Here is a 17,132-nt window from a genome sequence, read left to right as displayed (position 1 = left end):
ACCACCTCAAAACCCTTGATGTAGTGTACAACTCCTAAACCCAAATTAGCCCCGTTGATTCTCAAAATATCCAAGATAATCTCTTATCATCCCGCATTAACTAAATAAATATCATAGATTTGGGGATCACAAAGTTTTGAGAAAAAAATTCAACTTTTATAAAATTGATGAATGACCATCCAGATTACAACATCACTATTTCAATAGGAAGCAAAAAATTAAGCCAACCCGAAAAAAGTCATGGGCCGAACACAAGCCAAATAACAAAACCTGAAAAAGATAAAAGTGTGTATAACTTCACTTAGAAAGCGTTTTTGGGACTGAAAAATAGGCTAGGCTCTATCGACATGCTCTACATTTCAAGCTTCGGTTTAACTGGTCACATACCTAAAATGGAGCCTTAGAGCATAGTTATGAAACTTAATACTCTCTCAAATATGGGTCATTTTGAAGAGCATTGCTTCACCATGGTGATCCAAACCATGCTTTAATTCTAGCAGAATGCTCGAAATGACATGATTTTCAAAGATACTAGATGACATTGTGCTACTATTTTTGTTCTTTTAGCTTTCTATCGGATACGAGTAAAAATAGACCCCTGAATTGGGTTTCGAGGGTTTCCTTTCCTAGCCCTCCTTGGTAGGATTGGTTCCTTTGTAATTCCATGGTTGTCTCGTTCTCTTAGCTACCCTCTAGCTAATTCTCTCAAAAAAGTGTTGTTCGAGAAAAAAATTGGATACATGGCTATATGGATCAAACATGGTGCATCCTCGTTTATATCTTTTACAAGACTACCAAATCTGCTCCGTTTTATTAACAAAAAAGTAGAGATAAATTAAACAATCGATCTAAAGCCACATATATAATTTCCCATGCTCAATATGCTCGTCACTCAGGACTCAAGTCAATAATGAGCTAATAATCCCATCAAACTTATTAGCTAGGGGGTTGCCCAAATGTTTCCACCTCCGTATGTGACATATGACAAACACGATAATGGCACTAGGCACAACCCTCGACTTCTAAGATCCCTCTTCATCTCTTCATTTCCATTTTTTTTTGAATCCTGAGATGTAATAATATGTAAGCACATTTCTAATTGATTTCTTTGATGTTGATTTCAAAAATTTCAAGTTAGACGGCTAGCTTGTTTCATTTGTTTCATTTGTTTCATATTATCGTTTAAAAGAACATGACTACATGATAACAAACTTTTGTTTCATGAATTGGTTTTTTCTAAAAGTTTAACAATGCCATATAGACCGAGTTTGTTAAACATATATATAGGCCTGCACTTGAGTTCGATAAATTCCAAAAAGTTACTTACCCCTCGTGTCAATGTTCTAGTGACCTTTTGTGTTGAGTTCATGTATGGCACGCTTAACGTCTGCAAACAATCAAGAGTTTATAATTATAGCATATGTATTGTTAATTTAGACCAATGAAAAATGCCGTCAGTTGGAATTTCTTTTAAACCTTTTAAGGTTTATATGTTTTTTTTTCCGTGTATGAATAAAAAATGTAGAGAAAAAATGTATGGCATCCTTAGCAATTAAGACTCTTAGTTACAGAAGACAGAAAGGCTCATGGGTGGAGAGTGAGTGTGCATCAGCATGAGCCCTACATTGTGCCATAAGATTGTGTGAAAAGCACGTATGGGCTCCATACTCAGTTTTATCTAGTGGTACACTTCTGAAATTTCAGCATCATCAGATCATAAAATTGTAAATTAATATTCTTTTTGAGTTTCATATATATATACTATTCAATAGCCGACACATCAGTTTATGTTTTATTATCATCATCTTAAATCCATTCTGTAGATTAGGGTTCTGCCCGGAGTTATAGATATATAAATTATCATATATATATACTCACAAAGAGTAGTCAAATTTTCTACCCGGAAGAAATTAATTAACTATAACATATTTGAAGTTAATTAAAAGATGACAAATTTGGTTTTTAAATAATAAATTGAAGTTGAAAATTTTGTGGGATGGAAAAACTGACTAATAATAAGAATGGTAGAGATAAAAATTGGTCGAGTCACTGATTCCAATCTACCCATCGATAGCTTGTTTATTTTAATAAAATTTTCTTGCCGTTTAAATAAGCTTGGAAGCCCTAACGAAGAACAGAAACCAAGAAGAATGTTTTGAAGAGAAGAATTAATTAAGTATAGGTACCTCAACTTGGTTCTGCAGAAACTTGATATATCCAATGGCTTCCATTAGCACTGATGCAGTATCTGTCTGCAAATATTCCCCATAAATCCTCACAATCACGTTTATCAAAACCATAGTTAATTAATTATTGATTGATAATAATATAACAATTAATTAATTCATTAATCTATGGCTTGTATGGATCAAAGAAAGCAGTTCCGAGTTAACAAAGAAAAAGAAGGAAAAGAAAGAGACAGTGGGCGGTGGTCTGCAACCCGTTTTCAGGCAAGACGTGTGCCTTTTCCCAGAAAATTGAGATGCCCATAACTCAAGTGACTGCTTCAAGATTTTTGCTTAATTCAAAATTGAAGTTTAAGTTTCTCCTTTCATTGTTTATTCTTAATTTTGGGAGCAGTTACTTTATTCAATTATTTGGAACGATGAAATCACGAAGTAGAAAAAAAAAAAGAAAAATCTTCTGTTTCTGTCAAAAAGAAGAAGAAAAAGAAAGAAATAACTAGAATATTACAGGAGGAACTAAGTCAATGTTATGAACCGAAATGTTAGGGTTTAATGTAAGTTCATATATATAACCTTCTGTAATTATTAAAACAAAAGAGCTTGAATCTGAAGTTGATTTATATGGATCGTTGAATAATAGCATACGGATGTTTTGTAACGATTTCTAGTCGCCAAAATGGTGTTTTAATTTCCCATTGAAAAAGCGCAAAGCATATTTCAGTATCAGAAAATTTTAAGAAAAAAAGTTCTTTAATTAGTGCAAGAAAGGAGAAAGCTAGCAACTTTATGAGAGGACGAAAGATAACACTATACCTTGCCGAAAGGTGCTACCATTTGCTGAAGAGCAGATATTCTATCGCCTAATTTCTCCTTTCTAACCTGATTCACCAAAACACGCACACCCATGAATACATGATACTTGAAACTATAAAAGTAAAAAAAAAAAAAAAGAAAAGACAATTTTGTGATTACTAATTGTAGAAAGCGCATGTAAATTAAATCACCTTCAAGGGTGCGCAAGAAGGGCGCAACTCCAGTTTTGATTTCTTGGGTGGAGTTGCTTTAATGACCTTTGCATCCATATAATTGCTGGCTGACCTTTTCGCTTCTGTAGTTTCGACGATGAAGGGTGGTAATACCTACAATAAATTTTAAACCATGTGTATAAATTTTAGGTTAAACTCTCGATTATTTAATTAAAGCGAAGAATGGAAAGTTTCTGTATCAAAGTAAAGATGGATGCATCATCTTCTTCAGCAGGCATTCAATGTGTGCTAAATTTTAGGTTGAATACTGTGCTAAAATTTAGGTTGAATAGTACTTATTTTCTGGACTGACTTTATCACGTAATATTAAATATATAAAATACTAGCTAGGGAAACTATAAATTGACGACAAAAAAAAAGAACATAAGACAAAAAAAAAAAAAAAAAAAAACTCACCTTGCTATGACAAACGGCTTGGCTGTGATTTGGCTGATGCATTTGGTCAAGACCATAAGAGAAACAATTGTCTTTTAAAAGGCCTCCAAGATTATGAATATTTAGGGAAGAAGGTTGATAGCTAAAACTCCCATCAAATGTTGGAGAGCGAAAAGGATCTAAAGCTGGCAAGTTGATATCAAAAGAGCTTGAGGAAATTGCCAATGGTGGTGTTGATGATTGATTCAAACTCGAAATATTTATAGTTGGAAGAATCTGGCTAAAGGTCCCTCTATAACAACTATTAGTATCATCAGAATATGACACCGATTCCTCCAAAAAGGGTATTTGATTCATATGCTGATGATCACTTTTTATTTGGCACCCATTTGAAAAAGTTTTGAGAAATATCTCTTGATTGTTATCATTGTCGTATCCAATCCGTTGATGATCATTCTTTGACATGTAGGTTGGGGATGGGTGTAAGTGTAAATCTTCGATGCTGGATGTTGGGCTGCTGCTTATGATCATTTCTGAGAGTCCTGGATAAGATCTCGAGAGTGAGAGTTCGTCCTTGATTCTTGCAAGATATTGCAGTTCATGAGCCATGAAACTTTCCATCGTACTCAAGGGTAATCCTAAGTCTTGCACAGTGGGAGGAGGAACGAGATCTATGCTATGATTTATGTGTTGCTTCATATCTCTTGAGTTTGTACTGTTTCTAGTACCATTACTGCACAAATTTGTACAATGAGATCTAGTGATTTAGCATAGATAAGAAGCTAAAATGTGCTCCAAATAGTTTTTTTTAAGCATGTAAGAGAATTAAAACCCTAGATATAAATTATTGGTTATTTAAAGTTAAAAACCCTATGAATATAAAGATGATATTTAAGTGTGTATGAGAGAGAGAGGAACTTACAGGATGGGGTTTTGATACCAAGCAAGTCCATAACAAGAAGAGTCCACAAGAGGCTGGTGGTGTTCTTGTTGTTGCTGGTGATGAAAATTTGCAGATTCCATAATTATATGAATGATAGACTGTGTGATACACTGCAGCTGATGCTGTTCTATACGCCTTTTTACTCAACTTTCTAAAACTAAACTGGAAAAAAAAGAAGGGAGATCTTCTTTCTTTCTTTGTTTTTTTAAATGAGAGGGATCAAAAAAGCAAAAAATTACCAAAAAATCTATCCCTAACTTCAACGAAACAGGGTTTCAGGTGACACCCACATACCATACATCAATACATGTAAAGATTAAGACATACATGGACATGGATATACCTCTCTCCTACTTTTAGCCATACTTTTTCAAGGTTTCTGCTGCACTCTTTACTCTTTCAAGCTCTCTTCTAAAGCAACCCTTGAAAAAAGCAAGCAAGCGAGAGGAATACACACATATATATGTATATATATATATATAATCTCAGAAAGAACACAAAAAGATTCACTTTTATCTTGGTATTATTTTCTCTTTTCAGTGAAACTTTTTACACATTTTCACTGATATATATTATATTATACGTAAACAAACTGAATAAATTATGTCATCTCTCTTATGCCTCTTTCTTAATTGCCCTCTCTCAATTTATACTTGGGGTGGGTTGAGGAGATAGATAAGCTGCAATTACAGGCACATAATTATATATGGTTGTTTCAAAAACATCATGATTACAAATCTCAGCGTTTGTCTTCGATCCCAAGGCTTTCAACAAAAGTCTGAACACATAGATAAACAATCATGATACCATGCCCATGCTCGACCTCTCTCTTTCTCTGAAGATACCCACATGCGTATAGGACTTTATATGTATGTATATACACGGACAGTAGTGCTCACCAATTGAGGGGAGGGGGTATTGGAATGTAGGGTATATATATATATATATATACTCTGTTAAAACATGAGATCTGGTGACAAAAAGAAGAATAGCTAGTTTCATCGTCGGTCCTCACTCCTCAGTACTCTTCGTTTGTGGTCCTCCATCTGGTACTGCAATCACTTTCATTGTGTTTTGTACTTCAGAGTAAATCCAATAGCAAGATTACTATTCAATTTCCTTTATGAGCAAAAGAGGAAAAGAAAGCAAAAGATTTACAACACATCCGTTATACAAACATGTAAATTTTACCCTAAATCCGTTGTAGATCTTTGAAGAATCTCATCTGGGGTTATGATTAAAATCTCTCTTTTAATATGCTAGATGTCACTATATTACTCTTTCTACACCACAAAGTCATGCCTAACGACTCATTAATCACATAGTTTTCCAATGTTCTACCATTAATCATAGGATCAACTAGTTTACTTAAAGATGACGAATATCACAACCATGTCCTAACCATTGTCTAAGGGATTCTGACATTTTTATGATAACCTAAAATTGATGGGTTCAAATTCTCCTATTTGAACTAAAGAAACGTTGTCGATGATTTGTTTTATGGGGTACCTCACACATACTTCTATACATGGCAACGTACATGTTGGTTATATATGCCACGGGCACAAATGCACGCATAGAGTTTTATATGGCGACCATTCCAGAAAGTGTCATTAAAGGTTTTGAGTAAATTACGTGAATTGCCCCTTGTACATGTGCCAAAAGACATGTCCAGTCTCTATTTTCAAAAATTAATTCGGACCGTTCTTCGTTTGTATAAAACTTGCACGTTTCATCCATTGTTAGTTTAAATTTGCACGTTGTATCTTTTTCCAACATAAAATGACTACATTGCCATTACTATTTTATTTTTAATTTAATTGCAATTTATTTTGTATTAGAAAAAAATAGAGCAATGTCTTAAGAATCGAAGATGTGGCCATTAGTTTCTTGGTCATTGGTGCACATCAGACATAGAGTTGACGAAATATCTAGCCCTCTCCTATCTGGATTGTGCCTAGTAGGAATGCCTTCATGCATAATATGCCAGTTTAAATTATTTACTTTCATCGGAGGAAGAGAGAGAGTTCCACTAAAGGGCATTGCTACCTGTTAATTTTCTTGTCCCCCAAGGCTATGTTTTTTACTTTGGTCATCTATATCTAAGTTTTAGAGTTGTATTAAGAGTAATATATATTCTCCTATATAAAGGGATTTTAGATGTTATATTTTAGAATCATCTTTTTTCTTGTTTTATAAAAATGTTTAAGCCTGTTGTAACTCGTTCGATACAAAAGGTTAATACAAAAATGTTGTACCGAACTATTTGAGTGTCCCACTTAAACTTGCTATACGGCTCACATGGGAGGTCAATTGTGGATAACTAGCAATATTTTGTGGCTTGCTGGGGTGTAATTATCCATTTGGGTTTGAACCCTGGACCTCTTGTGTGGAATTCCTCACCTCAATTGTAACAACCGTCTTCTTGATACCCGATATGCACTTCATTTAAATCTTTTAATTGAGAATTTGTCGAATTCACGACCTGACCCTGAGGCTGGTCACAGCGCGATGATTTAAATGAAAGTCGCGGTGTCATATGTGTTGGATTAATGTGTCTAAGCTCATAACTAAATTGGTATAAACTTAAAAATACAAGAAAAGTCCTTTTAGGTTGCGCTCATAACTAGAAATAACTAAAAATGATATTAGGAGAGAGAGAGAGAGAGAGAGAGAGAGAGAAATATTGTCACAACTAGCATTTTAGCTAGGAAATTCTATTCTCATGTAAACATTCATCTAGTGTAATGACTTGTACTCTAAATGAATATCATACTCTATGCTCATTCAAATACATCTCATATGTTCAAATAAGGGTTGGAAGCCCTAGGAATCCCGGTTCAAGTTCATTATGGACTAGGATTCTCTTATTGGGCCTAAGGGACCAATAAATCATCAATTCGACTATATTGGGCCCAAGAAATCCTAATTGGGTTCTAATTGGACCCAATTCATCAATCTATAACATTTTGGGCCATTTGGGCCTAGAATGATTCATTCTACCTCCAATGGGCCATGATGGGTCATAAATGATTTAATTAACCCTAATGGGCCATAAACCCATTCCTTTTTACCATATTGGGCCGTGAACCTTCATAAAGGCCCAATGGGCCGAAAAATATGGATAGACTTCTTAAAATTCGAACAAGGCCAAGGTTGGGCCCAAATCATTTCATTCTTATTCCTTTGGCCCAAATCTCGGCCCAATAGAGATATTTATGCATATATGTGTAAAAAAAGGGAAAAGGGGAGATTTTGTGATTGTGACACCTCATGTTTGCATGGTGGTTTTCCATGCAAACATCACCTCAACATCTCTCTCTCTCTCTTCTCTTATTGCTCTCGGCCGAGACTCCCACCACCCCACCTCCATTTCTCATTTCAAACTACTTCAAACTCTCTCTAAGAACTCCTCCCTCTCCTCCATATTTTCGCAAGTTTGTGGGTGTCTTCAAGAGGGTTTTTCATCAAGATCATCATCCTAGGTAAGATCTTACAAACCTAAGTTGAATTACCACATCTTTACACTTAAATCACTCCTCTTACACCCATATTTTTGTGGATCATGTTTCTTAGAACCATCCAAGTTCGAAAACCTCTTCAAGAGGCTTGCTAAAGTCGAGATCTTCTTCAATCTCTTCATCAAACCGAATCCAATCCCCAAAGTGAGTTCATACCCCCTTGATTTTAGTTTTACATTGTTTTGGGGGAGAATACAAGTTGCTATGTGTTAGATCTATGTATTTGTGTAAAGAAATTCATAGATCTAGACAATATTTCGAAACTACAACACTTTATACAACTTACTATAAGGATAAATATGCTAAATATGTGAAGATCCATAAGAAACTAAACAACTCTAGAAAGAGGACTATTTATAACTAATAAACAAAAGATTGAGACTTCTATGCCATATACGGTTTTTACAAGGGCTAAAATGGTCTCATTTACATAAAAAATGGGTTTTTATAATATTCATAGTTTCCAAGGGGCTAAAAGTGAAAATTTTGGCATAATGGGCCATAAAATGGGCCTTACGGTTTTCTTGGGCTTAAAGTGTAAAACTTTTGGTTTTTGTGGACTAAAATGTCATTCTATACAAATTTGAGTAAAAAATGTGAATTTACGGATATAGGGGCTGAAACTGTCACTTTCCTCGAATTTGGGCCAAAAATGTTATTTTTATAAAATTTGGGCTGAAATTGTCATTTTTATCAAAAATGGGCTGAAAATGTAAATTCTCATAATAAAAGGGCCGAAAACATCATTTTTATAAAACCTAAGTCGAAAAGTGTCATTTTATTTAAAAATGGGCTGAAAATATAAATCTTTACAATAATGAGCCAAAAGAATAATATTTTATATATTTTGGGCCAAAAGTGTCAAGTTCTATAAAATGGGCCAACAATATTCACGTTTGTATATTTGGACCATAAACGTTAATTTTGTTAATATTGGGCCTAACATGTTCATTACATGTCTATTTGGGCCTTTGTGGCCCAATTACATGTTTGTTGGGCCTAATATGTCTATTACATGTAAAATTGGGCCTTTATGACCCATTAACATGCTTATTGGGCCCAGTCTATACATCACATGCTTAGTGGACCATAGCTGCTCCCTTACATGTCTGGTGGGCCTTATACATTTTTATATACTTATTTTCTGGGCTTTGCAAATCTTAACTATATATACGAAAACATTATACATGGCGTAAATCAATACTCGAGTGAAAACAATAAACGATCTAGTGAGACTTGTCGGTTGACACCTCTAGAGTGTATGATCGTAGCCTGTATTTATAACCAGAGTCTCCTGGAGGGAGAGCGAAAGTTTGTGTATAGATCTATACGGGGTGACTCCCCACACCTGAGCTGTTCGCTACAGCTAGACTAGGCCAGTCTAGGGTGACAAACCTTACCGTCAATCAAACCGACGTCTAAGAACGCCACGACAGACGAACTCGTCAAAAATCAAGTATGGTTAAAACGGCTCACTTAGAAATCCTCTCCAACATAATTTTATAGAATACCTATAAAATCTTGTGGATACAAAAACATACATATACTGTCATTCGGTCTTGGGGTTGAGACCACAACACTTTATAAACAGAAAATATCGGATTTTCTGGGGTAATAACCGTTAAACAATATCTTTTACGTACTACAAAAAAATACAGGGTTTTATCTGGATTACATTTTATACATTCCAAATACAGGAAACACACATGCATTAATACTTGATTTTGATACATCACGTTCAAACCATTTTCAGAAAATATCGGATTTTCTGGTGTTTACAAACAATTCGAAACTTTCATTCAAATATGCTTATGAACTCACCAACATTATATATGTTGACGTTTTTCAAAATAACTTGTATTCTCAGGGAATCGTTAAGAAGAAAGGTTAGCAGTAAATGGTGGAATTTGTTATATTTTGTTATCAACATACATTAAATATTTTGAACATGTAATATTGTACTTGATGTAAACAATGTTGGTTGTATTTGATATGCATGATGATGATGTTGTCTTGTTTCAATTATATACAATTGTGATGATATTACAAGATGAAGTCACGCGCAAGCCCCCAGACGTTTCTGCCGTCTGGTTCGGGGGTGTGACAAATATTTTGTTAATATATATTATCTAATTAATATATTAATTGAGAATAGATAATTGATATGTTAATTTGTTATGTGATTAATAAATTAACATGAGATCAATAGTTAAATAATTGATTTGTTAATTTATATGGTTAATAAATTAATAAGAAATCAATTACAACTAATTAATTATTAATCAGAATTAATCTGGAATTAATTTGGGATTAATTGGAATTAATTAAAGGTGTAATGGGTGAATTGTAATTTTTCAATAGTTGAACACAAGAAGCAATTCTTATATCATCCAAGGGGTGAAAGAAATTAGGAGTCTTTTTAGGGTTTCTAGAAGCCTTCTGGTTGCATAAAAGGAAATGATTTGAATTAAGATTAAATATATTATTTAATCAATTCAAATCTTGTTTTTCCTGCAAGTTACCTAAACTATAAATAGGACCCCAAGGCCATCAATTTTCGTTCATGACATTCCTAAGATTATTAGGAACAAAATTTCTTTCTCCTCCTTCTCTCTCCTCATCATTCTAGGGTTTTGGGTGTGAGCCATCAGAGGCATGAGATTTCTGATGCTTGCTTTCTAAAGCTTGTTCAACAAGGAATTGTTTGATTATTTACCACAATAATCAAAAGGTATGTAAACACTAATCCCTTTGTGAATTTCGAAAATAGTAGAGTACTCCTAGGGTTCTTGATGTTCAATTGTTTGATGCAAATCAATATGTCGATATATCATGTTGTGAGTTGATGACGGTCCAGCTTTATACTGAAGGCCAAGAAACTTGCGGCTGACCAGCTTTATGTTTAAGGCTAGGGGTGGCCCAACATTAAGCTGAAGGCCAAAGGGTCGGACCAAATTTATGTCGAAGGCCAAGGGATGGACCAACTTCATGCTGAAGACCTTTATTTGTATGCATTGTATGTATGTTGTTGTATATGGTATTTTGGGAAACTCACTAAGCTTTGTGCTTATAGTTGTGGATTAAATGCTGTAAGGCAATCCTTTGGATCATAGGAAGGAGAATGTGTGATTGTACACTCACACATCACCAGTTTATGATTTGAGTTTTTCACAATGTTTCTTTATTACTCTTATTTTGAGACGATGGTTTATGAACAATGGTTTTATCTTGATTATAACTTTATGAAAATGGGTATTTATCTTAAATTAAAAATGAAAAATTTATTATTAAAATTGGGACGTTACAATCACTATGATCCCATCACGGAGGAGATGAATGGTTAATATAGAGTTCTTTCATAGTGGTTGTTACCAGTTCTTTAGGATTTTCCACTATAAATCTTTTGTTAATGTGATTGTGGTTTACCTTTTTATCTTAACAAGTGGTATCAGAACGGTAAAGAACCCAGGAACATATGTGTCATTTTTTTTCTTGAAAGGTAAAGTGTTTTTCCTTGGCCATTTTCTTCCAATGTTGATTGTCGATACCGTATCTACAACCTTATACTTCCATAAACTAATATCAATTCCAGGTATGACCACTTTCAATTTTAATCCAATTATACCAAGCCAATAGAGTCGACATCTTGAAGGTTTTTATACCATTAGCTTTAATCCAAAACATCGATACTCTTGAAACATTTCTTCCAACAAATAAAGCATTTTTTAGAAAGCCTAATATACGATTTCTCTAAAACCCTAATACCAACTCATGAACCCTTTTCTTCCAAAATCCACATTAGCCTTTTTATTCAAAACAAATATATATACCATCTCATTTGATCAATTTTAATCCATATATTAGCCAATTGTTTTATCATTTTAAAGCCATTAAAACATCAATTACTCCATGGCTAGCTAAGGTGAAAACTATCCTCCTTTGGATCGTGACACTCAGTTTTCACTTTGGTAAGTGATGATGTGAGACCTTTTGGCTCAAGAAGATTATGACGATGCATTAGATTCTTTTGGAGAAAAAACTCAAGATACTTGGACTCTCAATGAAAAAAGAAGGATCATAAAGCCTTGACACAAATCCAGTCACACCTCCACAATAATATTTTCCCATAAGTATAGAATAAAATAACCATGACTGTCGTTTGGTCAAAGCTTTAATCAATATCCATGAAGAAAGATCTAACGAGTAAGATGTATTTAAAGTAAACTCTTTTCCTACAAAAACTTCAAGACGGAGGTAATCTAATAAACCACATTGTGGATTTCGAAGAGATTGTATATAATTTGATGACTTTGGAAATTAAGTATGATGATGAGGATCTTGGTTGGATTCTTTTATGTTCTTTTCCAAGCTCCTACTCAACCCTAATGGATACAATTATTTGTATTCGCAAATCTCGTACTTTACATGAAGTTTATGAAGCTTTATACTAAAAAATAATGTGAAAGAGGTGGTATCCTTAGATGGGGAAAACTATTTACAAGGTGCAAAGTTATCTGTTAGTGGTCATTCTGTTGAATCTATATGCCCAAGAATCATTATAGAGTGATATTGCTAATAATATATGATCCTATATGGTCACACCTTTATCAAGTTGACTCATTTTGTATATTTATTATTAATGTGATTATTAATAAATAATATCAATTCTTGTATTTCAATTAGGGAATAATTATTGTTTTGTGAAAATAATAATTATAAGAGAGTATTACTAGTTATCATATCATATAGTATGATTTAATAAGTCATGTACAAAGTTTTGGATACTTTGGTTAACCATGATTAAGTTAAAGACTTACTCTACCATGGTTAATAAAGTTGGAGACAATTTTTGTCTCTTCCAAGACCCATGGCCAAAAATCATAAAGGCATGGGAGGTTGCTTGTCAACCTTTCTTCCTTTGTTCCCCTTGCCTCTAAAGTAAGGTGATTACATTTTATTAATTAATGGGGTTGATTTTGCTTTTCATGGACTATATATATAAGAGAGTGCATGGAGCTTGTTTTTTTATAAGTGAAACACTCTCTTCTTCTCCCTTTCTTCTCACCAAAATCGTAAGTAGCATGGAGCTACTTCTCTTGTTTTTCTTTTGAAGATCATTCAAGTCTTTGGTGGTTCAAAGTGCTTCTCATTTAGTGCTTATTTGATTTAAGCACTTAAAGGCTTAAGAAGGACTTTATACAAGAAGGAACTAGAATTCCAAGTGTCTTAATCTTGACGGTGGATACTTGTAGAGAAGATCATGTTCTTTGATCTTTACATCTTCATCAACACCCCAAAACCAAGTGGATTCAAAGGCTTCAAAGGTTATCTCTAAAACATCCTATGGTTGTTTTTATTTCATTCTAACCTCTATAAAGGGATCCATGATGGTTTGGTTTTGTTATGAACTAAAAATAAACTTGTTATTTTTAAATTCTTCCGTTGCCGGTTTTTGTGAAAAACAAACTTATATTTCGTATCAAAACCCAACACATTCCACATACATGGGTTTTCATGGCAGGAATGGACGTTCAAAGTCTCGAGGAAAAGGAAAAGATAAAATTTGTAGGTATTTTCGTAGTTTGTATCATGATATTTTAGAGTTTTATAAGTTAAAAAATAAGTAAAAGAGAATCGATGAAAAGAAAGATGAAGAAAAAGCGGCTAAGTGTGCTCGTGACAACACAAACAATTCTGATGGTGAAGTTTTTATTGTTATAGTATGGGCTGCTGATATTGATGACGGATGAATTCTTGAATCAAATGCACATGTTCCTACATAAATATAGGATTTCCACATTTGAACCAATTCAAAATTGTAACGTCCCAGAACCATAGTAAAAAATTTCATTTTAAAAGAGATAAACGTTGTTTCCATAAAACCAAGAACCCTCAAAGCCACCATTTCAAAACATATCATAAACAAAATCAGAGTATCGAAACATAACATCTCTCAAAACCATGAAGACTACTGGATGATGTGTATAGTCACACCTTCACCTTTCCCCGATCCTCAGAAGTACCTGAAACATTTAAATCCAAAGCTTAGTGAGTTCCCCAAAATACCCTACATAACAATACACATACACTTCATGCACATAAGGCCTTCAACACAAGGCTGGACCGCCACCGGAGCCTACAACATCCAATATGTGTTGCTCCCCTTGGGCCTACAGTATAAACTGGACCACCCGGGTCTCTTGGCCTACAATACACAGCTGGGCCGCCTCAACACAAGCACAATATGTCAACATATTCAAATAAACAATAACAAGAAAGCACAAATAATCATAACAGATCTACATGTCTAACAGACCATTACAACATATCAACATCCTAACATACAAAGGGTACATACAACAGTACAAAGTATAGTGAGAAAACTCACATCACAAACGAAAGCAGATATCCCTACGACCCGTCAAACGTAATAATTGGTACAACACCCACCTAGACATTTTATAAGGGCCAATCTTCAATCTATGACCTAACCCTAAAGTTTGACCTAAAGTCAAACTTAGTCAAAAATTTAAAGTCAATATGTGAGTCACCACGCCGCGGCCAACCCCATGGCCGTTCCGCGGTGGCTAAAAGACAACATAGTCATGGAAGAACCTGCCACCGCACCATGGTATGCATACCACCACGCCGTGGCCAGAATTAAAAACAACTTGTAACGTCCCATTTTTTCAAAACAATTTTTTCATTTTTAATTAAGGATAAATCATTGTTTTCCAAAAACCATGTCAAAGAACATAAGTATCAAAATACAATCGTCTAAAAAATATCAGAGTATCAAACTACAAGTGGATGCGTACAATCAAGCCTTCGCCTTCCTACGATCATCTGAAGTACCTGAAACACAATATATCAACAACTGTAAGCACGAAGCTTAGTGTGTTCCCCCAAAATACCGCATACAACATATATAACAACACATAGTTGTATCGGGTCCGTAACAACCCCGGGTCCATATCAACCCCGAGTCCATATTGACTCCGATCCCATATCGGCTCCATTGGTTCCGTATCAACCACAAGTCCATAGTGACTCTGAGCCCAGATCTGAGAGAACAAAATGACATGATGCGCAGGGACAAGGTTTGAAAACTCAAACTTTGAGTAAATGCTTAAGATCAATGTCTGCTTACTAATAAATGTTCTAGTCAAGCCTGGATAGACCAGTCAAGTCAGAGTTAATGCATTCAACAAATGATCAAGCCATAAATGAAGAATGAGAATCAAGGAAAAGATAATAAATGAAGAACAAGAAGAATGTTTGAAAGAATATTCAGAAAGATGAAGTAACTTGGATATTGCTAAAAGTGAGTGAGAATTGATACGTCATTGATTTAACATTGAAAGCTCCTATAAATAGGAGTACATGAAACATGGTACTAACCAATTACAATCAATGGACTGGATAAAAGAGTTACATATCTGACACTCTGAATATCCGTGTTTGACAAATAAAGCTAAGTCGTATGACATGTTAAATCAGACAAAAGACAAATTACATTAAATTCACTAAGACAAAATATTGATCTCGGAACAGCAAACATTCCGGACATAAACATCCATTCCGGAATGCCTTCACTCTCGATCTCCTTATCACCAACATATCTTCAAGTCCGGACAAGAACAGATTCCGGACCAATCTTCACTTCGGATCACCATCTGACTTCGGAATGACATTGGGACTTAGGATTGCTAGAGGTTCACTTTCAGGTTCCAACAATCTCCCCCTAAGTGAACTTAGCAATCAATTCATCTAGATAGCTTCTTCCTTGATGAATGTGTAGGCTCTGAACAACCATTCTCGGACTTCAATATACCATGACAACTGACTCACAAACTTTGTTTTAATATGTTCCGGAGCTTCAGATTTGGACGCACGGCTGATGAACTTTTTGAGTGCTTTTGTAGGAACCAGGTGTTTGTCAAGGACTCGGAAAAAGTCCTTCTTGTTTGTCTTCTTGGTCTTGTACACAAACCCTAGAACTGGATCATCAATAGGGCCTTCGGCTAAAAGTTCAGCTTCCAGAAGCACATACTCTATCTTGGCAACAAAATCTTCGGTTTGGAATAGATGAGCCAACTCGTAGTCTCGTCTACAGAATTCCGCAACATAGTCTTTTAGGAAGCTCAGAGCAGCATGGTAAGCACCCATACTGATATCATCTTTTTGAAGTCCTCGGAAGTGAGCAGCTAAAGTAAGAATGTCGTTCGGATTCATCGCCGGGAAGTCAACATCAGTGATGGTTTGATAAGATGGTTTGTTTATGATAACATGGTATCGGAAGAGTGGACAGTTAAGATCAAACTTGGTGAGGACCTTTCTTCCATACCCAAAAATTTTGGTAATCTGCTTCCTCGTCCATACTTCCTTAAGAGGAAGTGCATTCTTGTCATAGAAGGTTTTAATCCTTTCACGCTCTGTCCGGATGGTGACCTCCGGATTGTCATTGGGATGGAGAGGAGCAAACTTGATGTAAAATTTGCTAAAAGGAGAGAGAGGAAGATCAAGTTGTTCGAACTCATCGGAAGGAATGTCGTAGTACATAAAGGGTACTAAATCGACATCCTTAAGAATGCCTTCACAGAAGAGAGGAGAAATGCCACGCATCGGATCAGGATTGTCTTTGAGCGCTTGGATCCGGATGCTGTCCTCTAAAGCCTTGTTAGTTTCTTCCTGAAACCATCCAAGTTTTCGCTTTGGTGGAGGTCTGGATTCCGTGATAGGCTTCTTGCCTTTGTCTTTGCTTTTATTTAGGACTGAGATTACATGCAGCATGTTCTCATCCACAATGATCCTGGGAGGGGAGAATGTAAGAGGTTCTTCCGGAATGTCATCTGGAGTCCGGAGAGGAGAACCTTCATCAATTGGAGTGATTTTTGGTTCCGGAATAGGTGGTAACATGGAAGGAGTGGCTCGGAAGGCTTGAGCAGTGAGGAAGGATTTGGCCTTAGCCATTTGAATACCTCTTTGAAGAACATCTGGTAAAGAAGATGGTCACGAAACTGCTGACCAAATTCGTTTCTCTTCCTCAGTCATTTGCTTA

General features: G+C 35.1%; 1 protein-coding gene across 1 annotated transcript; it reads right to left on the bottom strand.

The window, feature by feature from the left end:
- Nucleotides 1–716: 716 nt before the first annotated feature.
- LOC145164369 (transcription factor bHLH110-like) lies at nucleotides 717–5,446 on the bottom strand. The gene is made up of 7 exons (XM_079083111.1): nucleotides 4,530–5,446; nucleotides 3,629–4,340; nucleotides 3,191–3,325; nucleotides 3,000–3,065; nucleotides 2,187–2,252; nucleotides 1,328–1,387; nucleotides 717–1,066 (listed from the first exon to the last, which is right to left on the bottom strand). The coding sequence occupies exons 1-7, from the start codon at nucleotides 4,628–4,630 to the stop codon at nucleotides 941–943; spliced, it is 1,266 nt and encodes a 421-aa protein (XP_078939237.1). The 5' UTR covers nucleotides 4,631–5,446; the 3' UTR covers nucleotides 717–940.
- Nucleotides 5,447–17,132: the final 11,686 nt, after the last annotated feature.

Source organism: Lactuca virosa, chromosome 1, assembly GCF_052849685.1.
Source record: "Lactuca virosa cultivar CGN04683 chromosome 1, Lactuca_virosa_CGN04683_v6, whole genome shotgun sequence".
NCBI classification, from domain to species: Eukaryota; Viridiplantae; Streptophyta; class Magnoliopsida; order Asterales; family Asteraceae; genus Lactuca; species Lactuca virosa.
This window is presented reverse-complemented; position numbering and strand designations above follow the sequence as displayed.

Coding starts and splice junctions, on each gene's coding strand:
- LOC145164369 (XM_079083111.1), bottom strand. CDS start 4,630: ATGGAATCTGCAAATTTTCATCACCAGCAACAACAAGAACACCACCAG. Junction 3,326..3,628: donor AAGCCGTTTGTCATAGCAAG/GTGAGTTTTTTT, acceptor AATTTATTGTAG/GTATTACCACCCTTCATCGT. Junction 1,388..2,186: donor TTCTGCAGAACCAAGTTGAG/GTACCTATACTT, acceptor GATTGTTTGCAG/ACGTTAAGCGTGCCATACAT.